The sequence below is a fragment of the Lemur catta genome, chromosome 11 (genome assembly GCF_020740605.2).
Source record: "Lemur catta isolate mLemCat1 chromosome 11, mLemCat1.pri, whole genome shotgun sequence".
In the NCBI taxonomy this organism is placed as follows: Eukaryota; Metazoa; Chordata; class Mammalia; order Primates; family Lemuridae; genus Lemur; species Lemur catta.
Genome location: NC_059138.1, coordinates 45,352,062 through 45,378,207, shown reverse-complemented (window position 1 = coordinate 45,378,207; position 26,146 = coordinate 45,352,062). Strand labels below are relative to the sequence as shown.

Genomic DNA, 26,146 nt, shown 5'->3' with positions numbered 1-26,146 from the left:
TAACAATATAGACTCTTCCAATCTATAAGCATGGGATATTTTTCCATTTGTGTCATCTATAATTTCTTTCATTAGTGTTTTATAGTTTTCCTTGTAGAGATCTTTCACCTTCTTTGTTAAATATATATATTTGCCACTATTGCAAATGGAATTGAGTTCTTGATTTGGTTCTCAGACTAGTTCTTGTTGGTATATAGAAATGCTACAGATTTGTGTATATTGATTTTGTAACCTGAAACTTTACCAAATTCATTTATTAAATCTAGGAGTCTTTTAGAGGAGTCTTTAAGGTTTTCTAAGTATAAAGTCATATCATCAACAAACAGAGATAATTTGACTTCCTATTTCCAATTTAGATGCTCTTTATTTCTTTCTCTTGCCTAATTGCTCTGGCCAGGACTTCCAGTACTATGTTGAATAGGAGAGGTGAAAGTGAGCATCCTTGTCCTCTTCCAGTTCTTAGTGGGAATGCTTTCAATTTTTCCACATTCAGTGTGATGTTGGCTGTGGGTTTATCATATATTCCTTTTATTATTTTGAGGTATGTTCCTTCTATGCTCTTTTTTAAATAGGAAAAAGGAATGGAATAAATTATGGGTATCTTTTTAAGGGTTTGTAGATTGGAATATTCAAGTGTTCTACATAAAATATTCATTTAATTTTCTTTTTTTCTTCTGTTAAACCGGGTTGTTTAAAAAATAGTCTCAAAGAGAAGAATATAAACCACTATGGCAGACCCTCAATTAGAACAAAACAGCTGTTATTAGGGCATCCAGTAATTCATTCCTCAAATATGTTAGCTTGCTACCCTGTTTTTACCAATACATACACTGCCTTTGTTATGTTTCTAAAGTTGATTAGTGCTGAATATGAGTGTGGCTATCATATGCAAGACGCTTTATTAAAAATTTTGATACCACAGAGATCAATTCAATACATACAGTGATCTGAGGGAGCCTATGGTCTATCTAGTATGATTGATTCTACTTCATAATCAGCCAGTAAGTATGCTTGCTCAACAAAGTGTGTATAGCCAGTGGCTATTCAGATTGGTTGGTGATTGTGCCACACCTGTTATATATTTCAACAATCATGCTGAGGAGGGTCTTTATGACGAAAAGAAGATTTATGATAAAAAAAATTATAAGTGAGAGGAAAAATTATGTGCTTTCAAATTTCAACTTTGTAAAGCATTGTTACCTCTGCAGGAGTGAGAGGAGAGCATGGTTTTATAAAAGAGGTTACATGTAGTGACTGCTTTGAACGATGGACAAGGTCTAGACATGTGGTAATAGGAGAGGCAAAGCCCAGAATGAGAGAATAATATGAGGAAAGACACAGATGGAAGAAAAGATTGGGGGTATATAGGGGAGAATTAATTCAGTAAAGCTAGAGCAAAGGGTGCAAGGGGAAAACATAGCAATTTGTACAAAGTTAGGTCAGATATGGGAATTCAAAGCTTCTGTGAACTATGGGAAGCTATGATATGTCAATGAGGAATTTAGAAAATGTGAACACTTACAATATTGAATCTTTCCATGAAAGAACAAGGTAGCCGTTTTTATGTATTCATCTTATAGGACTTTAAGGGGAGTTGGAGAATATATGGAAAATCCATGCAGAAACAATACATATCATGTAGTTGGGCTATGGATCTAGAGTTCAGGATAGAGATCTCAGTTTAGATTTAGACTTCAGAGTCACAATGTGATAACATTTATGGAGTGCCTAATGTGAGCTAGGAGCAGTGAGGAGCATTATCTCTTTTAAGCCCTATCCATTAGAAAAGAAAAATCTCAGTAATAATATGTAATAGGCTTTATTTTCTTGCAATTTCCATGAAGGGAAACTATCAATCAGAGGATTTTAGTGGCTTTAGAAGCAAAGTCAAGACACAAACCCAGTTGTGTCTCATACTTAAAGCCTGTGCTCTTAACTAACACACGACACTGCCTCACCAGGGTTTATGCATGGCATTTGAAATTACTGGTGTTGCTGGTAAGAATGAAAAGTACAGAGGGTAGCTGTTCAGTCCTTGAGCATCAGTATTATAATATAAGCACAAAGCTTTAAAATGATAATTTAAATTCCTAATTTTCACTTCTGAAATCATATGCAAAAAAAATTTAGGTTCAAATTTATAAATAATTTTATTTATCGTTTCTTCTTTGTTTTCTTAGAATTCTTTACTCATACAAAGGATATGAAGTGCATAACTATTTCTATTTTCTTTTAGCTTTTTTGTGATGTGAAAGATAATATCTGATTCTTTAAATAAAATTATTTTATTACATGTGATAAGGTAATAGTCAAACAATTTTCCTGAAACCATCTATTAAATAAATTCTCCTTTCCTCACTAATATGAAATAGGACATCAATCACATTCAAAATTCTCAAGTATGTTTATGTCTGGTAATGGGCTTTATGGATTATTTCACTGACTTATTTGTCTATTTGTATCCATCAGTGCCATACTCATTCAATTATTCTAATTTTATATTCAGTTGAACTGATTTTACCTGTTTATTTTAAAAATATTTTAAAGGAACCTTAAAACCCTCTTCATTAAGAAGCAAAGGAAATTCTATTTAATATTAAATATTAAATCTCTAATATAATTTTGAGGAAATTGACTTCTTTACATATAATATTTCCTACTCATGGACATAGTATGCTTCTCTATTACTTAGTATATTTATTTGTTCCTTAGTAAAATTGCTTTTGTTTTCTTCACATATACTTAAAATATTTAATTTTATGGTAAAGAATGTTGTTTTCTTGTTTTTATTATTGTGGCAAATTTTGTTTTATTTTTTAACTGTTGTATGTTACCTTCTAATAGTGGTTGAGATTTAATTGCATGCCAAATCATTACATTACAAGAGAAAAAGGTGATAGCAGGTCATATAAGTAGCAGGCTACATTGAAGAAGAAGAGTCATGATGTGTCTGACCAAATGTGGTTTTGAAAAGGGTTTTAGTGCTTGTGGAGATGTTGGGGCAATTAGAGACAGGTACATAGAAAGCTGGGCAAAATTTGTAAAACAAACCAATTACTAATCTGAGAAAAAAACAAAATTAAGTAAAGAACTCCATGTAATACCCAAATTGTCTCAGCACTGAACAATATTAAATAGTTAATATAAATGCCAAACATGAGTTTAACCAAGATTGTAATATAATTGTATTACAAGGATGAGGGAGGCCAAATCTTCATCTATCAAAATAAAAAGAACAACTCATTATAAAGGCAATACAAAATTATTTTGAGATATATGAAATGTAAAGGACCAAAGAAGCGGATAAAAAATAGTTAACAATAGTTTTTTCTTGGCAATTTTGCCAAAGGTTAGCCAAACAAAGAGTTGGGATATGTGAGGTTTGAATTTTTCAAAAAAGAAGTCATAAAATAGGAAATGATTCAACCTTTTTATATATGAGAAAATATAAAATGAGTGATGGTGATCAAATTGTATTAATGCATAACAAGAAAAATGTGGTATTATTTGCAGTAAATAAATAACTTCCTACTAGGCCCCTAAATGATTATGAGTATCCATTCTCTTGGAACTCTTCAGGCTGGTGCTGTGGATCGTGCCTGTAGTCCTAGCACTTTGCTTGAGGCTAGGAATTCAAGATCAACTTGGACAATGTCTCTACCCCCTTCCCCCCAAAAAAACAGCTGGATGTGGTGGCACACACCTATAGTCCTAGCTACTGAGGTGGCTGAGGCAGGAGGATCACTTAAGCTCAAGAGTTCAGAGTCGCAGTGAGCTACAACTGCACCACCGCACTCAAGGCTGGGCGACAGAGGGAGACTGTGTCTCAAAAAAAAAACCTCTTTAGTAGTAGTTATTGCAACGAAGTATTCTCTTTATGTAACATACTCATTAAAGACTTTCTGATAGTACCAATGTTATACAGAGAGAGATTTTTCACCTTTAAGAAACCTGACTTTAGAGTGAGCCTGGGGTCTGCATTGAGTTGGTTAGGTGGTCTCAGTCCCTGGAGAACCATGGCATTGGCGAGCACCACGTGCTTTTCTTAGCCCATTACCATGGCTTGAGGCCAACACCATCGCCTTGTAGAAGCCAGTTACTTTTGTTGTATTCTTTGGCCACAAAACCCCCCCACCCCCATACACAAAAGCACTTGCCCACAATCTCTCTAAGTCTGTAACAACATTTTGGGCACAGCATTCCTAGGTAAAGAAGTACTTGCAATACAAAGATGAGGGTTAACTTTATAATTATTACCATTTAGGTAATTGTTTGCAAAAGTCAATTTGTTTTATTAAAATTGTTATTGAAAAATATGATGAGTTTAAGTAAACCTACTACAATAGTATTTTGCAGGAATATGTTGAGAAAAATAATCTACAGTCTAAGCCAATAATTTCATTTAATTTATAATGTTTTAAATGTTCATCTAGCCTGTAGCTAAATGGGAAGAAAAAAAAAGTAGTATGCTAGAGAAATGGTGGAATCAATCAAAATATCTTTATTGTTCCTGCTTAAGAGAGCAAGAAATTGGCAATTTGAGACCACAAAAAATAAAAAAAGAAAGAAAGAAACCTGACTTTGAGGACAGTAAAACACAAAATCTCTTTAAAAAAACTGTGGCATTCAAACTATGAAGAGTTGTTTTTAACTTTTTTCACTTCACTGAAAAGTTAAAAAGAGATTTATAAATGTTCAGCAAGCAAAAATTTCAGAATTTTGGAAAATGCCAATTTTTATTGGAGATAATTCACTTTTTCACCATTTAGATTATTAGTCACTTTCTCTAATTGAAACATATTTTTATTTCTTTTATTCAAAAAATTTTTGAAAATTATACAGTTTTCCATGAGAAAAAGCCTTGGTGAGTAAAGAAAGTAGAACTGAAAAAAGAAAAAACCAGCACCTTTCACAAAAGAAGCCCTGGATGAACCAAGTATTACTTTCCCTTAAGGAACCAATTTTACAGATAGGAAAGTTAACATAGACCCAAGATAATATACACTGAGGAAAGCACACACTGTTTGCTTATTAGGTGTTTCACTGCTGGTCTCTAAAACAATCAATATATTCTATTATTTGCTTTGTATCAGTAAAAACTGGGAAAAACTGTGACGGTTTTATTTAAATCTCTTATTTTTAAAAAATAATTGCTATCTACTCAAGTCTTTTGCACTAGAGTATTTTCCTGCACTAAGCAGCAATTTTAGGCTGTTATCACACAAAGCAGATGCTTATTTATCTGTGAAATAGCACACCATTGTGATTTCTCTAATTTACATTGCACTCTGAAGCCCAGACAACTATCATTGATGTTACAGAATACTAAGTAGCAGTAGCAGGGCTCTACTCTACACATTTTATTATTGCATTGTTGTGATTGAACAAAGTATATACATTCTAGTTGATGATTCACCTTTTTCAAAATAATTAACACATATCCCTTAATTTATAAAAATAACAACAGCAACAACAACACAACAACTGCCATTTATTTGCCAAGCACTCTGCTAGGAATTTTAAAAAAATTAGTGGCCCCATTTCTCTCAAGAATCCTTTATAATAGGGTATTATAATAATTATGGTATTCCCAGTATCTAGAACATGGAATTACACAAAATGCCCACTCGGTAAATATTTTTGAATCAAGTTAAATAAAGACCCAGAGAGTAAAAGCTAAATCAAGCTTAGTAACAGTTTGAAATTGAAGTCAATACCTACACAAATACACTGTTTTAAAATTTAAGATTCTTTACATATGCCTGTCATACCCAAGACATCTTGAAAAGTCATGTTAATACTGTATGTTGATTTATAGCTTTTAAGGAGTTTACCAGCCTAAAATTGAACTCAGAGAGATGATATGATTGATAAAAAATGACATAATTTACTTAAAAGCATAGTAACCTATATGTATATTGATTGTGCTTCTATTTTCGCAAAGCACAGCTGGGTATACAGAAGCTTATTAATGCTGAGTCTCTGCCAGAAAAAACAGTCTAGTGGGACAAACATGCTCATGAACAATTGGGGTAAAAGTTCTGATAGACATGAATGTACATTGAATATTAAGGTACTCTGTTCTAGCTTAGATTAGGAAAGACTTCCTGGGAGGAAATTTTTTTAGATAATTCTTGAAATAAAAGAAATCTGTTTAGATTTCTAGTTTGACGAGGGCTGGCAACGGTTGCGATAAGGGGAAACCTCATGTTCAAAACCTTTGCTACATGAGAGAGTAAGTGATATTGGTGAATCTGTAGTCACTTCTGCCTGATTGTGACAGTTCTGTGCTTGAGGGAACAGCGGGAGAGAGGCCTTGAAACGTAGTCACAGTTCAGAGAATTTATGAAATATCAGAAACTGTCAAGAGAAATTTACACTCTACACTGTAGATAGGCAACTGAAAGATACAGACTGATTTTTAAGAAGGAAAATTGCACAGATTTGGTGCTACGTAGGGTGGATTATAGGGGATCATATCTGTAGTCAGGGACCCATTAAGAGGCAATTCAATAGTCCAAGTAAGGACTGATAAGGACTGGAATGCAGGCGGGGCAGAGGCAGGAGACACAGGGACAGACAGCTCTGAGAGCTCTCTAGGAAGACAAATGAGGTTTCTTTGCTTTAAAAGTGATACAGAATCAAAATGTAAATAAAGCAGCTTTGGGCACTAGCATCATAGAGATGAACTGATGCAGTAATGGTCATCATGTCATAATGATACTGGTCATAAATGATCAGTAGTTAACACAAGTATGATTTAAAAAGAAGAAACAGAAAAAAGCATTCACAGCAGAGGGCAATGTAAAAAGTGATAAAATAAGGGGGACTGTGGGAAAACAAAATGCAAACCTATGTTTCACAGGATTTTAAAGAAGGAAATTGGCTGTGCTGTATAAGATAATCTGGTATTTTAAAGATGAAATAAAAGAGTAAAATGCAGTTTGAACTAGATAGGATGTTTAAATTTTGCTCTCTTAACTTCGTATATATATGATGACATTGATGTGTTCCAAATATGGAAAACTTGATGAATCTAATCCATCTACTGATTAATATATGAGTGTGCAGAGAACTCTAAGTGAAGGAGAAAATCACTGGCAGATAAGTTCAGAAGAGAGATTGGACATTTTTAATAAAAACTTTCAGGGTATATCCTGAAAACAGTGGAATAATTAGTGTGTTTTTTTTTTATTTTCTACATCTATGATATTATACTAAGAAATCAGAAATTCAGAATCCTAATATAAGGTATTAAAAGCAGGCTTAATCAAAATAAGCTACAATTCTATATTTGGAAAAGCGTAAATGTTGATATATGCATTTTATAAAGATCTCTGAGAACAGTAAGAGATTTCTTGGAAACAGAAGAAATGGGATTTATCAAAATACTCATCTCCTAAACTAAGAAAGTTAACTGAGTTATTATTTTGCCTTTTTTAAACAATTCTTTTTACTCATTAATGTTACATTAAATCAGAGAAACAGGCTGATTGGTTGAACAGTTAAAATTAATAAACAGTCTTTTAGTATTTAAGTTCCTGAGTTCATTTTACACTCTATGGTTTTGTGTTGAGTTAAGTAGGGGAATGTTCTGTTTGGCTTCTAACAATTTTAATTGGTGGAAACTGTATTTTAAAATGAATCCAGTTACCACAAGAGGCCAAAAGAACAGGAACCATTTCTCAACAATTTATATTCAAGACAGACAGCTTTTTCTTCAAGTGTTTATTACTTTTGATAGTCTGATAGTTTGAGTTCATTTCCTTTTAGATAATCATGAATTGGCTGGGTCAAAATTTAGGTCAAATGATGCAATTCAGTTTGATTTTGAGATGGCTGTGATATAACTCTGCCAATTTACAGTTTACTTTTTTATAGTTAGCAGTGAGGTTATCTGATTTAAAGTAATATGAGCTGTTGCTCATTGATTTATGGGTGTTTTGGTACTCCAAATATGATCTATTTCCAAAATATGTTTTTCTTGTGACTTTAGAAACACAGATTAGCAGTCTCAGATTGATATTTTTATAGTGTTTCATTTGATATTTTAAACTTTTATGTAACTAAATTTAATTAATCATTTTCTTGTTCATAGATGTTTTCCTTAATGAAGTATTTATATATTTTTTAAATAAAATATTCTACTAAAATGTTCCTGAATATATTAATAATTGTATTATAGATTAAAAGAGTAGAATGAGATGAAATGGTAATAAAATGATTGAGTTATTTAAAAACCTTCTTTTAAAAGTAATCTCTTTATTAATTAATGAATGACTAATTATTCTTTTTGCCAAAACAGTACCTTGAACTGTTACCATGGCAGACTTGAAAATATGGAAGCATGTTATGGAAATATACAATTTTATGTTACTTGAAGAAATGCAATTGCTTAATTGAGTATAATATTTTTCTAATTTGAACATAAAAACTTTAAGAAAGTTTAAAACTTTATGCAAATTTATTGGTATAGAAAAAGATGTCAAATTTTAGTTTTGTTTGTTGTACTAGAGGGTAGAAGTGAAGACTATACCTCTTCACCTATAAATTCCTTCTCTTCCTGATATTTTATATCTCAGGTTTGGTTATATTATTCTTTTCAATCACTTTGGGCAATTGCCAAATCCTTGCAGATTTTACCTCTGAAGTATGCCTTAAACAGCTTAAGTTTTAAAAGTATAATCCTGACTACCCATTGGGAATATTTTAAAGGGAAACAAAGGAGGAAGAAGAAATAACTGATATTTATTGTAATTATTCAGGAAAGAAATGATTAAGTCTTGGACCAGGTTTATAATCAAATGTAGTGAGAAGTACTTAAGCTTTTCGTATTGCTTCAAGAGTCTTATATATATATATATATACACACATATATAGTATACATAAAATTTAAATAGCAAGGTAATTATAATGATGAAATTAATAATGATTTCTTGGCAGTAAGAGAGAGTGAAGCAGTTGGAGAAGAAATACATAATTGGCTTCAACTGAATTTGTTTTATTTCATAAGCTGACCAGTCATTACATGAGTGTTTATTATATATCCTTTATGCTCCTTATGCCTAAATTATTTTTAATTAAGTTAAAAATGATAGTGAATAATTTTAACATTCGTTTTTCCATTACATCCAGGGTGCAATTTCTTAACATACCATTTCTTCAAATATACCTAAAATAAGGCAGTATCTTTCACTGGTAAGACACAGAAAGTAACACAACTTAAAACAATATTTATTAGTTACCAAACTAAGAAATTCACCAGTGGAAATGGTTTCAGGAAAAACCAGCCTCTGGCCCATTTAGTTCTCAAGTCTTTTGTCAGCTTTTCTCTAAAAGTTGGCCTTTTCTCAGGCTGTTTCATGAAGCTAGGGACAAAGTTGGTGGCTTCTGTGAGGCCCAGTTTTAGACTCTTGACCCAAAGGAGAGAATCTGTCTCATAACACTCCCAGTGAAGCACACTGATTTTTTGTACATAGGTCATATGCCCCTATCTGGAACAATCATTATGACAAAGAAAATAGAATATGGATATGGTGGTTACCAGCTTAACAGACACATATAAATTCGGGGGCAGATGTGTTCAAGATAGTGGTGGAAGAGGAAAAGGAATACTAGATAGAAAAAAATAAGAGATTATATTGGAGTATCTCTGTGTATACTTACATATAAGTCACTTCCAAAGGTACATTGAAATCTGTGAAACTAAATGTAAGTCTAAAAGAGTCAGGGCTGTAGCCAAAACAAACACTTCTACCCACACATCAAAAAAAAAAATCTTGCATAGATACTAAAAAATTCTCTACTAATTAAGAAAGGGAACAGGGAAATGCAAACAGTAAGATTTTTTAAATAGATAAAGAATATAAATACTAGCTATAAGAAGAAGTGTGATAATATCTATATCATGGAAAGTTTTAGAAGAGTTTTGCTTGAAGTGAAAAACAGCAGTGAACTGTAATAAATTTCTGAAATGGGTTTTGATATTCCATAATATTTTATATTAGCATGAAAAAAAGTTTCAAGGTTCATGATGAATTGATAGATAATTCCTTTAATGTATTATTTTAAAATGTGGCATGAGGACTATTTCTAGAAATTCAGCATTCTACTCTTTTCTTTCAGCTTCTGGTAAGCATATATTGCCACAATGGATTTACAATATCAAATGCACTGTAAAATCAGTCCTCTAAAACTGATATATCCAGTCCCTATTATTAAGTAAAAGAAATAAAAAATGATAAAACAAATTATTTAGTAGTTTGCATGCTGTCTAGAAGATTTTTGCATGTATAGATTTTTTTTTCTGGAAGAGGGAGGGAATGTAATTACATATAGCATAGAAATGACAGTTTCTTCTTTTTTTATACTAAAACAAGATTATAAATCATAATATAAAAAGATATTTAATTACATTTATATAAAAAATATTCAGGAACATGATCTTCATATTACCTGAAATGAAGGATTTTTATAAATTTGGCTAAATTTCAATTTTAAAAAGTCATTGCCTTTATTTCTTTTCAAAAGTACTATTTATTATTATCTTTTATTTTTTGAATGTTTTATTGAGTTTGAATGTTTTGAGTATTACTATTTAAAAGTAACATACCCTTCTTTCTTCTTTCTCAGAAAACTCACCCTTAATTGAGTCTGTTCTCAAGGATTATTTTATATGAGCTAAAGGTATATACCAATCCTTGCAATACCAAATAATATACTATATCTTAGCCAATCTAAATATTATAATTCACCAATGTCTTATAATTTCAATCTTCTTTAAAAAGAAACTAATGAAAATCTGATTTACTAATTTTGGAGATAATAACTATGCATTTTTGTATCAGATGCTATCCATACCATCTGAGGAAAATGTCAAACATATGTGGCCATAAAAGAATTCTAATATTATTAATAACTACTTATTCACAATATCACTATATAAATAGTACAAGAGAACATAAAGAGGCTTTTATTTTGCTGCTCAAGCACTTGAGGAGATGATATCTAGTTTTGATTAGAAAGGGGCATTGGGAGAGGGCAGTAGTTAACTTCAGACAATCAAGAAGACTAGAATTTGGGAGCAGGTTTTCAAAGGAAGTGTAGAGCTGTAATAATTAGTCCACAGAACAAATATTCTAATTTTTGTACTTTTAAGATAGGTTTCTAAATTCTCTACTAAATAATTTCAACTTTAACAATAATTGTGTTTTGTATCTATCAAAAACAGTAATAATCTTGAGTGTTTCCTTTACTAAGAAGCCTAAGGCTGTACCACCCATATATGACCAAGTAAGGTGTGAACAGCCAAATTCCAAGAGGCCCTGCTCAAGTGAGCCAGTTTGTGAATAATACCCTCCGGAGTTATCAATGTTGTAATCCTGCCAAGGGGACATAGAATAATATATTACCTGGACTTTGAGTGAGGAAACAGGATTACAGGAATTAGATGGTAAGGAGTAATTTCTGCTATAGAAAGGAAGAACTGTTAATAACTAACACCTACTGAGAGCTTAAAATATGCTGAGTACTATGTTAACTCATTTAATCTTTGCAAGAACCCTGTGATATAAAACATTTTTGTCCCTGTCTCACATTATTTATCTGGAAGGCAGAGATGATGCCTGGATATGCAGGCACCTTGCAACCATGAGGCAAAAAGGATGAAAACAACTAATAAAAATTACAAAGTAGGAAAAAAGAACAAACCCAGGTTCCTAGAATCATTACTGAGGAGGAAAATCTATGCCTACCTCTGGATTCTTATTACATTAAAAAAATCCTGTTCTTTTCATCATTCTATGTAAGACTTTCTGTTACTAATAATTAAAAGCATTGTTTAAGGATGCAGAAGGAGAAGAATAGAAAAAAGTGCAATTTTAAAAAGGAATAAAACAGAAAGAATTAATTTCAAATCAGCACTAATTCGTGATGTATTTAAATCATCAAATAAAAGACACAATTCATTAAGGTATCTTGTATACATCTAGCTGGATGTTATTTACAGAAAATATACCTAAAGTAAAATCTTGCAGAAAAAAAAGGGATGAAAAGATATGTATTATTCAGTTATTATTCAAAATACAGTGGGTAAAATGAAATCAAAGTCAGACAAAGTAGAAAAATCAAAGCAAGAAACAATATCTTTCCTAAGTCACTTCTAATGATCACTTCAAAAAAATGATTTTAAAAAGTACTTTTTAAAAATATCAGCAGAAAGTCTAAGATTCCAGGAAATAAATCTAACAAAATATTTACAACATCTTCATGAAAAAGTTGAAAAACACTGTTCAAGTTCACAAAAGAAGACATAAATGAACAGATATATAAAGCATGTCATAAAGATAAAAATCACAGATTGCAGATGTTCCCAAGTTAATATATAAATATCATGAAAGTTCAATTAAATACCAAAACATTCGTTACTGAACTTTGAAATCTGACTCTAAATTTCACATAAAAGAGCAAAGGGCCAAAAATTTTTGAAGGAAAATGATAAATTAGGGCTACTCCTAGTTATCAAGATTAATTATAAAGTTAAATAAAATACTGTAGTACAGCACAAGCATAATCCAGTAGATTAATGAAACAAAACAGATAGCCCAGAAAATATTCTCGTGCATATTGAAACTTTATTTATAAAAAAAAATTGCATTGCAGATAAAAAAATAGCTCAGAAAATTAGTTGTCTTCATGGGAAAAAAAATTACACTACCTCACACTGTAAAAAGCAATGAAAAATAATTACAAATAATTTGATTATCTAAAATGAAAAGTAATACTTTAAAGCTTTCAGAAAATATGTATTAATAATATCCACCTAATGGCAGAATAATATAGGATTTTTATTATTTTTATTGATGGATTCTTAGGTTACAAATAAAAGATTATTACAATTCTTGCAAAGTTTTTTTCAAAAACTTTAGGGGGTACGAATGTTTTCTGTTACATGGATAAATTATATCATGCTGAAGTCAGGGCTTTCAGTGTACCCATCAACAGAATAGTTTACATTGTACTTGATAGGTAGAGTTTTTACCCCTCACCTCCCTCTCACCCTTCCCACTTCTCAGTTTCCAATGACTATTATGGCTCCTTATGACCATATATATCCTTCATTTAACTCCCACTTATAATTGAGAACATGTTTCACTTAGGATAATGGTCTCCAGTTTCATTCAAGTTGCTGCAAAAGACATCGTTTCATTCCTTTTTATGGCTAATATTCCATGGGGTGTGTGTGTGTGTGTGTGTGTGTGTATAAAAAATACATTTTCCTTATCCACTCACCAGTTGATAGGCACTTAGGTTAATTCCATATCTTTGCAATTGTGAATTGTACTGTGGTAAACATATGGGTACAGGTGTCTTTTTTATAAAATGATTTCTTTTCCTGTGGGTAGATACCCAGTAGTGGCATTGCTGGATTGAATGGTAGGTCTACTTTTAGTTCTTTGAGGAATCTCCATACTGCTTTCTGTAGTGCTTATATAAGTTTACATTCCCACCAACAGTGTATAAACATTCCCTTTTCACCACAACCACACCAACATCTATTGTTTTTTTAACTTTTTAATAATGGCAATTCTGACAGTGTTAAGGTGGTATCTCATTGTGGCTTTAATTTGCATTTCCCTGATAATTAGTGATGTTGAGCATTTTTTCATATGTTTCTTGGCCATTTGTCTATCTTCTTTGGAAAAGAGTCTGTTCATGTCTTTTGCCCACTTTTTAATGGGGTAATGAGGGTAAACAGAAGGCGGAGTCAAATGTTTACATTGGCTCACTATTTATACCACTTCTTCCTCTCTATCCTTAGATAAATTCTACCTCTCTTAAAATACAATAAGTTTGATTCTCCTTGCAGTTTTTACTGACATTTTTGTTTTTCACCTTCTATATCCAATGTATAAGAATATTTTACTGGCTGGGCATGGTGGCTCATGCCTTTAATCCTAGCACTCTGGGAGGCCGAAGCAGGAAAATAGAAAAATCAGCCAGGTGTGGTGGCCCATGCCTGTCGTCCCACATACTTGGGAGGCTGAGGTAAAAGGATCACTTGAGCCCAGGAGTTTGAGGTTGCAGTGAGCTATGATGACACCACTGCACTCTAGCCAGGCTGACAGAGCAAGACTTTTTCTCAAAGAAAAAAAAAAAAAAAAAAAAAGAATATTTTACTGTCCCATTCTATAAAACCCTTTCTCAGCCCTATTTTTCCTCACAGGAGTGCCTAGATTTCTTGACATTACACTATTACATGGTTGTATTTTCTAAATTTATTATATGATGATGCTGATGTTTCTCTGTATTCAGAGAAAATATATAGATCCACTACTCTTTCCTGGGTGGGTAGTCTGCCTGTCTTTAAATCAAAGGTCAATACAGCGGTATGGGAGTGCTAGCCAAGGCCGCCTAAATGCAGGCAGCTAGGCTTGTCTTCTCGAGCTTGACTTCTTTCTGAAAAAGGCTTTACTACCATATTGGTCTCTCCTACCAGCTTTCCTATCTCACTCTTGGGTTTTAGTTTCCTGAGGCTCTTAGAAGTTATTTCAAAACTCTAAATGTTTTACATGTAATGTCCATTTAAGCTTTCAGTTCTTCTTCTCTAATAGTGAAAGATTTTTGTTGTTGTTGTCTCATACAAAATAAGAGACTTTCCATTAAAAATGTTTAAAAGGAGGTCTGGTTATTTTTAGTCACAGAAAAATGAATGCTAAGAAGCATGTACCAAAAGGACAAGAATGCCAAAAACACTGAAGGAGATCAATCAGAAAAATCTATTTTTCTGCCTAAAATTATGTTCTTTCTGGCTTTATCTCAGAAAGAAAGGAATTCTTTATATAATAGAATACAGAGAGAATGTGCAGGCTTGTCCTACTTTCCCAGAACTCTTAAATCTTATTAGGCCAGAATGCCTGCTTTATTGTATAAAATATCTCCTTGAATCTGGGTTATTTCAAATGAAAGTCTTAATGAAAGCTTTCAGAACTCCTCTTTCTTAGAGAAATAGTTAATGAAAACATAACAAAATACCTCCTCCCTTGGCCCCCACTCAGGCCTAGAAGATGAGAATGTATGAGAATGTCACTGCATAGCTTTGAATAACAGAGACTCTAATACACACATTTTAAAAATGATATTAATAGATCAACATCCAATTGCTTTTTTTGGTGAAATCATAGGTTTGGAAAAAATTCTAAAATATTTCTCATCAATGGCCTCAGCTTAATTGAGTGGGACAAGCATGGGCTTTTGAGTCAGACATTATAAATCACTTTCTTCAGATATAGGTGGAAATGATATCTACCTTATAGGTTTGCTATAAAGATTAGCAAAATTACACAAATTCATTCTTTAAATATATAATATAGACTAGGTTTTTTTTCTATGGATGGAAAAGACGAGGATAAATAAGGTGCAGTCCTTACACTTTAAAAGCTGTAGTCTAACACGTAAAGTACCTGGAACATAAGAGTTGTTCAATAAATTGAATACATTGTCATTACAAATTCCCTATGTGTAACAAAAAAAAATACACTTTCATAAATTAATGCTTTGGAGAAGAAATGAACAAGCATTTATTCCCTGTGTTGATTGTACCTAGTCTTTCTAAAATGAACTCCCCACAAATCCTGAGTCTCCCACTCTCTACTCCACACACACACATGCATGCCCAGGAGCATACACACAAATTTGGCCCAAAACTGCTATCACATAATAGATGGATTATCACAATTTTGCCAGTAACCCTGAGCTATCTTGCTGGGAACATTTAATCTAGTTGTGTGACTTTGCCAATTAGTCTCCTGTTTTAAAGTGAGGGGTAGTAATATGTATTGTATTTCAGATGGCTGAGAAAAAAATAAAATAATATGACAGAAGTTTATACATGTTATTTCTTAAATGATTCAATTGGTATTTATCATTGATAATAGTATAATATCCATCTACTTGGTTACAGATGAGTGTATACTATGAGAGTAGAAAATTATATTTCTTGAAATATTTGCAGGATGAAGGTGGTTTTTTTCCTTGAAAACCAAACGCAGGGAGTTGCATTCTAAAGAAATTATTTATATCTGATCCCAAAACATTTACAAATTATGTCTCAGGAATTATCTTCCTAACTCTTAGTTTATAGTATGTGTTAGTAAAAAGTGCCAGACTCAAACATCTACAGTCATTTGTTAGACATATAGATAGAAAAGGAGCTAAATAATAGAGCTGGCTGCTTCATTCTGATATAATTTTCATTATATTTAATATAAGAAGGCTGATTTATCAAGAGCTGACCTCATGAGATCTTACAATAAGGGTATTTGGAATAAAATCTAACATACTATAGAACAAAATAAATTAGTTACATTCTGCTTCCCTCTTTCAAACATCAAATAACTAGGATAAACCTTCAAAAATATAGTTCTTCATTCCTTCTATTTTGTCCTACCCATAAAATGTTCTGTATAGGTAAGAAACTTTATCCAGAAAACACATTTCTGAGATGTTTAAAACATATTAGGGCTTTGATATAGCCTTCAGAAAACAGTGATATACCAGAAGATGAAATTCAATACAAATAAGATTACCAGATTTGTTTTAAAAATTCTATTAGCTTTCCTTGATACTCAAGAATATGGTTTAAAGGAAAGATAAGCAATAATTATAGATAATTATTGAGTACCACAGTCAAAAGGCCTTTGAACTTTTGGAAGAGAGACATACAATTTCAGCATGAAAGGTAAAATTATTCTAGACTCTAGGGTAATCTTAGTACACCTGGTTGGAAATTATAGAGAAAAATTTGTGAATAGAACAAATTATAGTGAGCTTACTTCCTCTCTCTAACGGGTTCAGCAAAGTGGAAAATGGCCTTTTTTTAAATTTAGAAATCTCAATTTAAAACCTATTGACTTATATGAATATTTGGAGATATGATTTTCTTGTTTTGTTTTTTGTTTACTCTGAATAAATTGAGCAATTGACCTAATGGTATAGGTACATTTTCCGGGTGTAAATTGTCAATTACTTCTAGAACTGATCTTCCATCGCATCAAGAATTTTGGGGGAAAAAATGTAGGTGAGGTAACGAATTTGCTATTTAGCCTAATTTAACCATTCTGCATTGTAAATGTATATCAAAACATTACATTGTACCCCACAAATACATACAATTATTATTTGTCAACTAAAAATAAAATTTTTGGAAAGTAATGAGAAGAATGTTGAGAAATAAAAATAATTAATGCTTGTTGAGCAATTGCCATTTCAGGCATTGTACTAACAGTTTATCTTTGTAATTTTGGCTTTAAGCAAAGATCATCACTTAGACATGAAAGTGACAGAATAGGAACAATAAAAGGAAGGAAACTAAAATTACACCTGAGGGAAGATACATCACTATTTTGGCTATTGAGAGGTAATAAGACATTAAGACTTGCCATAATTACTGGGTTTGGAAACTCTAAGTGTTCAAATGCAGTTATTCAGAGCAGAAGATGTTTAATTAGTGGAGGGCCAGAACTAAACAATAGGTATATAAGAAAATGTCCAAAAATTTTATTATTCTGTAAAGCTAAAAGATATAAATAACCTTATTACATATTTTCACTTTACCTATGAGAAAATACAAATCAAAGAGATTTAATGACTTGCCTGTCATCTCACAAGACTAGGAGCCAAAATTCTTGGTTTTTTAAATCTATTTTAATTTCACATTACACTGTTCTTAGATTTGGAATGAGTGATGAGAGCTAGGTAACAAATTATAAGGTGATAGACTGTCTCGGCTAAATACGCATCTTATCTAATACCAGTTTAGACTTTATTAGCCAGCACCCGTGACCTGCTTCATAGGTCTGTAGTATTTATTAATGGAAATTCAAAAATGCAAAGAAATGTAGGTATTGATAAGGATCTTATTCACTCTATGCTTTTTTTTTTTACACAGACTTTCCTTTTATAAAGTACCATTCTTTCCTTTTTTTCTTTTCCACATTGTATTCACTTCCAGTTCATTAAACCTTGCCTCTAAAGAGACTTTTGCCTAAAATGGTCTTGCTTTGGCAAAAGCTGCTAAGGTTGCAATAGAATTCTTAGAATTCTGAGAGATAGTAAAATGCAACTTACAATATGCCCAGTTGTGTTACAGATACCAATAATGTAATAAAAAAGAAATATTTTCTCAATCAATAGTCACTTCTTTTAAGTTACCTTTCACGTTTAGGCAATTCCATACGAGATCTCTTATAATTATGAATATTTCAGGAAATTTTTATTGCCATTTTTGTTGTTTAAATAACTTTTATAATGGATCTAATGTGCATATGTAGACAATAACTTCTATAAGACATTTTCCATTGTTTAAATAATTTAAAAGTTGTTTGCTATGACTTCTCTGCTTTCTCAGGTCCAGAATGTGGCTAAAATAGAAGAGCAAAATAGGCTCTGAAAACCCTTCCATTCTTACACTGTGTTACAAAAATATTTTAAAGTGAATATTCTCATGAATGAACCAATGTTTTAACAATCTTATTCATAGAAAATATAAGGTGGTCATGACAGAATTATAGTCATGAGAGATTATAGCTCTGCCTGGGCCATTTAACAATTTGACAAATTACTTAAAATAACCAAACCACTGTTTCTCATCTGTAAAATGGAGATTATACCAACCTATTTCTTTTTGTGAGATAAATTATTGTATTTTGTTAATTATGTTTTCTTAAAATATATTTCTCTATAAATCAGCTAAAAATAGAGATAGAGGTATGTGTATAGATGTGTGCATGTAGATATGACATACATGTATTTTTCAAAGATGAAATAGGTGTAAACTTTTTATCTGAAAAAATAAAGAGGTAGGAAGGCCACTGCATATTTAATTAAGACTAAAGCTCCAGAAAGTGTAAAAAAGAAAGCTGTGGAAGATAAAAATAAGCCAATTTGACAACTACATTAATTGAAATACTTTAGCTACCTGAAGAGACAGCAAGACTTCATTTTGTTAAAATCAAATTGAATTATTTGTGCTCATTGTAAAAAAATGATTATAAGTTTTTTAATTTAGTGGAAAAAACATATCAAAGCAAAAACAAAGAAATGAGTTCATGTCAAGAAATATTTTAGCCCTATTAAACTAATACAGCTAAAAATTTCACTAAGTTTAAGAAACAAAATTTAAAATATTGAGAGGTTGAGTATGATTTTTAATATTATGTTTCAATTTTAAATGTTATTGATTCATCCTCTGCTTTAAAAGATAATTAAATCAGTTCTCTTCCACTCTCTTTCTACTTTCTTATTCCATCATTTGATTAATTGCCTGGATTACATCTTCAAGTCCTCCCTCCCTCCTTCCTTCCTTCCTTTCTTTCTCCTTCCTTCCTCACGACTTCCTTTGTTTCTTTCTCTCTTTCTCCTTCTCCCTTTGTCTCTTTCTTTCCCTCTTTCCCTCTCTTTCTTTTATTTCTTGCCTTCTCTCACTTGTTGCTTATATCTCTACCATAGTCCCCTTAATATTCCAGAATGACCGCTTTTATTTCCTACATTAATCTACTCTTTCATTGGGCTTACTTTTTTCTCCTGGATTCTTTAAGAATAATTTTTATATCCTTGAAGTATAATAATAAGGGGAACATACCAGTGTATCAATTTATCAGTATTTCTGGGAATATAGGATGCTCTTTTGATCCACAAATTTACTCTACTGTTATCTTGGAGAAATATCTTTATGTTTTTAAATATATGTTATTTTCTATTCTCTTAAATTTACTTTTTTCTGAGAAACCAGTTATATTGTATCATATTTTTCTGTTCACTCATTGTTCTCTAACTTCCTCACTCTCTATGTTCTTCTCTATATTATCTTAATCTTTTCTTTCATCTATGTCAATAATATTAATTTTGATCTCATCTAAATTTGTTCTGTGTTGTTTCTAATTCATTAATAGTTTTAAAATGAGATTATTAGTGTCTTTAGCTCTGTAATCCCCATTTTCACCTCATCTGTTATTTTGTCATCTCACTTTTTGCCTATGCCTTCTACATCCCTCCATCCCTTCCTCTTCTCCTTTCTATTCTTAAGTTAATTGTAGGTTTGTGCCACATTATAGAATAAATATCTTCCCTAGAGTAGGATTAATTTTTATTCTTTTATTACAACCAAAGAAGCATAAGTTTCAGGACACCGAGAGGCCTGGAGACTTTCAAAGCATTTTCTATCGCCATTTACTCTTAATTCCAAACCATTTGCTCTTTATTACAGAACATCATCACATGTCCTGTATGTGTGTGATTTTTCTTTTTTTGGTTCAAAGGCTCAAGCAGAGCTGGAGTTGCTGCCCACCCTGTGGAGACAGTGGATGAAGAAGTTTTTTCTCCATGCATGCATCTGCTTCAAAAGATAAAGGCATTTTAAAACTATAAAAGAACAGACATAAGTGATAGGGATGACCCACAATTAATGCAACCAACTCCTTCAAGACAACTTCCATAAGCATGCCCTTTTCTTCCTTTAGTAGCAAGAGCCAGCTGGAACAATCTTTGAACAGAAAGCAACTTATTAAAACCTTACATATATCACACTGTGAAGCATGTGCAGTTAAAATGCCAAGAAAGAAACAAGCAGTGTGATGACTTGAGAACTTCAATTAGCAAGTTTTTAATTCTGCCTTTCTCCCCAAGTGAGAAGGTGGGAAGCAAAAACAAATTTCACATACATGGTGTGTTGTGGTTTTAGGCCTGTAAAAGAGTATGACCTATGAAAGTGATCTTCTCCTAGAAAAAATTTATCTTACTATTTCATTTCATCATGCTCAATAATATGTTCAATTCTGTCCACAACTTCTATTGGCTCCAAATAGTGTGAGTGACTTTTCCTTGACTACCTCCCCTTCCATGTTAGAATTCTCTTCTTCCCTCCATGCCAGGTATTGTTTGCGAGATGGAGGAGTAGTTCTGTCTACTTTTCTATAGCTATGAGGAAAAAAAAGAGAGTTGCCTTACAGATAGATTTGCCAACCTAGTTGACTAGGTTTTGCTTCTTCTTCTGAGATTTGATTAAATGTTTATTGCCAGTGTTCACTCCACCAAGCTGAGGTGTGTCTTATTCCTATGAAAAGATACTCCAAGCTTTGCACATATCTCCTGCTTTATCTTGGAGCTCCCATAATCCCCATGATTAAAACAACCCTGGTTGTTTTCCCTGATTCTACTGAGACCCTCAGATCTTCATAGTGATAAGCCAGGGCTGCCTCTCTGAAAGATTTACTTTAATTTTTTCCTAGGGCTGGCTACTCTCATTGTTCATCTACTTCTCTATGATGGGGGATTTAGTGATAATTCTCAGGGTTTTATCAATTCATTCCTCTTATCCTGGCAAGATTCCATGATATATTGTGATCAAGAATGCAGCCAAGCTGTGCCTTACTAGAACTGCCTTTTCATTCCTAAACACCACTTTGTGGGTTTTCTGGCAGAAAACTGTAGCCTATTCTTTGGTTGCTATCAGTTAACATTTTCCTAAATTTTACTTTTTCCCCAATTTCTCTATATATTGAAGAAGGGAGATCCTAAGATCTGTCTTATTTTCTCATTTTTATTTTGGAGATTCTTTATTGTCCTGTGAATGTCCTTTTAAAAAAAAAACAGATTGATTTGAATGAGCTTGTTAATGTTTATTTAAAATTGTTAAGTAACCAGAACTGAATTCTTATTCACAAGTTCAAAGAAATATATTAGGTGAGATTTGTAGTTTCCTATCTGTCAAGAATTCATAAAAAGAATGTGAACCAATTAGTATTAGGGTTTATTCATAACACTAAAAGTTTTATGCCAAATCATTGAGAGGACAGTAGTATCGTGTTTAAGAGGCCACATATCGTTTCTAAATAATTATGTTAAGAGGCTACATGTCATTGACTAACTTCACTATTTTTTTCTATTTTGTTGACATTTTTCAAAGTACCAGAATTTTGATTTATGAATTTTATCTATTTTTTTCCATTCTCCATTAATTTCAGTGGATATCTTTATTATTTCCTTCCTTGTACCTTCTTTCATTTTACTTTGTTATTCTTCTAGCTTTTGGAGTTAGACTGTAAATCAATTATATTTTTAAATTTTTTATTGATAACAGTAATAATGTATATGCATTTTCTTATGATCATTACTTTAAATGATACAGGAATTTAAGGCTATAGATTTTCTTCTGCTCATTATCTTAACTCTCATAGATTCTGATTCATAGTGTTTTTATCATTATTTCAGAACTTCTATATTTTCTTATAGTTACTTGCCATTCACTCAAGGGTTATTTAATTGAAGGCTATTGAGTGTGTTTCAGACGATATTCATAATAGCTTCATTTTATAGATCCTACTGATGTCTTCTTTATAATTCAATATATGATCAATTTTTGTGAATGTTCCATAGATGATTGAGAAAAAGGTATATTATCTATTATTAGGGTACAAATACATTTGTGCAATGTTTTGAGTTGTAAACTGAACTAGCCTTTATTTTGTGAAATATCATTTTTACTTTAAAGAACAATGGATAGACAAAGTTGGCTTATTAGGGCTTGTGTAATTTATAAGGCTCTCCATGACACTGTTCACTCCTTAAAGGCTTGGACTGTATTTTACTCATCTGTGTATCCAGAGGATGCAGTAAGGTGATAAACACTCAATAAAGGAATGTATGAGTGAATGATTGAACTAAACATTTAATAAATGGCATTACATATTTCTTAACTTTTTTATTAAACTCTTCCAGTTAAAACTCAGGTCATGGGAGAAATCAAGATTGCATTGAAGAAGGAAATGAAGACAGATGGTGAACAACTAATAGTTGAAATTCTCCAATGCAGAAATATCACATACAAATTTAAGTCTCCTGATCATTTACCAGGTATCTAATTTTATGATAATGATCAATGTAATCTATCTAGAAATTTATTAGGAGTATGTCTTAAATATTCTGGAAAATGCTAACTAAAATTGTAAATCTACACCAAATATATCAGAAAAATGAGAAAAAAGAATTGATTAATATATGAAACAAGTTGTTTTGTTCCAGTTTCTTTCTAGTTTTTAGCTAGATTTTTCAACTCATAAATTACAGTAATATACTTGCTAGAAAACAGAAAAATAAATTTAAATTGCTAAGAAAATTGGCATATCTTTTAATCACTTTATGTTGTCTAATACAAATTGTACACAATCTGCTGGCTTTGTAAAAAATATAGGGAGAACTCTCAGTATACAATTATAATTCTTTCAATAGAAATTTGTAAGACTGATAGACACAATGGGCTGCATTCTTATTTTCAGATTTATATGTGAAAATATACGTGATGAACATCTCTACTCAGAAAAAGGTGATCAAGAAAAAAACAAGAGTATGCAGACATGATCGAGAGCCTTCATTCAATGAAACTTTTAGATTCAGTCTAAGTCCTGCAGGACATTCTCTTCAGGTAATTCTGTATTATATAGTTGCTATTTTAAAATTTTCATTCATGTTGTATTTATTTATTTTCCATTCAATTATTCAATATTTATATACTGTTCACATACTATATGACATTTGAGAAGTTAATTAATCCTTGGTGGCATCTCTCCAGGATTTAGAATTCCACAGCCCGCTCACCGCATCCAATCAGTCTTCACTGTCTGCTGAGTTTATTTTGTACAGATTTTTCTTGCTTTCATGCTTACTATTGCTAATCCTATATGGGCTCCCACCTTTGTTATTCAAATCATTTTGTTGGTTTACCTGGCCTATTTGTCATTATTGTCTTATCCCTTTAATTCATTTGATCACAGAGTTGTCAGAGTTCTCTTTTTAAAACCCTGCCTGGTTAGTTTACATTAAAGCCTTTCAATGACTCACCATTATCTTGAATCATTCAGACTCCTCCAAGGTGAGTTTTAATTGTGTTGACTTAGTCTCAGGTCCTTGGATACTTTTCCACTCACTCAGTACTCCAGTCACACCAGAATTTTTTCAAATCAGGCTAAGCCTCTAATCCTTTGTTCATATTTTTCCTCCCCTTCAAAGCTCCTTTCTCCATCTCTCTCCATCCTTCACAATACTTCAATCTTTCCTTGCCTCTACTGAGGACCCTGGTTATAATTCATCATGCCTTATTCACAAAACATTTTGCTTATCTTATTATGCTATTAATCCCAGTCTGTTTCGTATAATCATTTATATACTTACCTGTCACTGCTTCTGTGTTCTCAGTTTCTCTAGGGCAAGGCCAAATTTTCATTGCTCTTTATCCTACATCCTAACACAATGCTTTGTACATAGTATGTCCTCAGGAGGAAAAAGATTGAAAGAATATGGGAAGAGACCGTGGTACTGAAACTTAAAAGTTTGCACTAGAGATAAATGTAAGAGATATTACAAAGCAAAAATGCATTGAGAGGATTAGATCTATTAGAGAGGAAAGGAATAAAAATTAAAAGAGACTCTGTGTCAACAAATCACAGAGATTAATTAAGTAGTCAGAGAGGGAAGCTGGGTGGGGGGAGATCATGAGTTTGAAATGAATTTGATAAGAAGGTAGAGGCTCAAGTGAAAATATGTGAAGTCCCAAAACTAGAAACCAGGAAAAATGGTCATAGCTAGAAATACAGCTTTTGAAGCCAGAAATATAAAATTTAAATTTTAGCCAGGAATAAGGATGAATTATCTGAAGGAGATACTAAAGAGAAAGGGAGAAAGAAGAAAAAAGAATTGTCAAGGATTAATGGCCAGCTCTACCAAATGCTCTCTACCTTTCTTTCAACTCATCTTTAAAAGGAAAAAAAAATGCTCTTTAGTTTGACATCCTGTGGGATAATATAGGTTCTACATATATGACTTAAGAAACCACTTTGAAAGTGCATCCTGTAGTAAAATAACCAGTAAATTAGATACTAAGTAAAATCAATGCCTTGTGAACTTCCATATATTTATTCAGCATTCAAATAACTTTCTATTTGATTTAGTATTTCATAAACTAATAAAAAATGTATTTACCAAAGTTATTTTGTGAAACTTTCCATCACTTTAAGCATAAACTTAGTTAAAATTAGCTGGTTATACATTTCCTATCTATTAATAGTATTCTCACCTCTTTCAGGATGTGTCTTTTCCTTCAGGGAATAATAAAAATGTTGATGTGAATTAATTTGTATTATGCAAATCTTTTGAGGACATCTTGGTTATTAGTTCTCTTACAAGTATGCCTGCTACTTCACTCACCCTCATCCTCTGTTGTCTGTGCTATTTCTTTAATGATTAAATGTCCTTAAAAGACGACATTGAAAATATGCATATATATGTGTATATATTAAATATACATAATTTTGGCCATTTTTTTCTAGATTTTGCTTTTCTCCAATGGAGGGAAATTTATGAAAAAGACCTTGATTGGTGAAGCCTGTATCTGGCTTGACAAAGTGGATCTCAGAAAAAGAATAGTCAACTGGCACAAACTTTTGGTCAGTCCTACTCAAACACATTGAAGAAATGTGTCCACTCAGGGTATAGAAACTGCTCTCAAAGCCACCAAGCAAGACTTACAGTTGGATATTATTGTACTAAGCTATGTTTTCAGGGGCAAACATGAGAGGCTTTAAGCATACTTAAAGCTGTGTAAATTTATTGTTATGGAACAAACAAACAAAAGACCCAAATGAAAAAGTTCACGTTAAAGACAAAAAAAAAAAAAAAATTGGAGCTCTGAGACCTTGAATTTTTCATGGCTGTCAAGAGAAACTAAGCGAAATTTTGATTACTGAAGGCAAAAATCTTTGAGTAGAGTTGAGCTGTAGCTTAAGACAGAGGCTCAAAGATTAATATGGTTTCCAATGCAACACAAAAGTAATCCTTTATGCAAAGAAATCTTGCTTGAAAAGAAAGAACTTATATAACACATCCTAGTTTTCAAAAGTTAAAAAATCTTTCTTCTTCATCTTCTATCCTTAGACAACTTACTGTTTTGAGCTCCTGACATAAGCTACACCTACAATATGTGTCCAGGACTGGAAGTAAGGTAGCTGTGTTCTTAGGCAAAATGGAACAGGAGATGTAGAAATTGTGGCTTATAGATCACATTGTATAGGTTTTCTCTGTGTCTAAATGTTACAAGGGT

The 26,146-nt window shown here is 32.0% G+C and overlaps 1 protein-coding gene across 2 annotated transcripts in view; it reads left to right on the top strand.

Moving 5' to 3' along the window:
• Positions 1-25,531, top strand: part of PCLO (piccolo presynaptic cytomatrix protein) — a 348,144-nt gene extending 322,613 nt beyond the window's left edge. For both annotated transcript variants that reach the window (XM_045564481.1, XM_045564480.1), the window contains exons 23-25: positions 22,774-22,908; positions 23,331-23,476; positions 25,377-25,531. In XM_045564481.1, the coding sequence (XP_045420437.1) occupies positions 22,774-22,908; positions 23,331-23,476; positions 25,377-25,517 (422 nt within the window). In that variant the 3' untranslated portion in view covers positions 25,518-25,531. The remainder of the gene's footprint in view (positions 1-22,773; positions 22,909-23,330; positions 23,477-25,376) is intronic.
• The last annotated feature ends 615 nt before the right edge of the window (positions 25,532-26,146 follow it).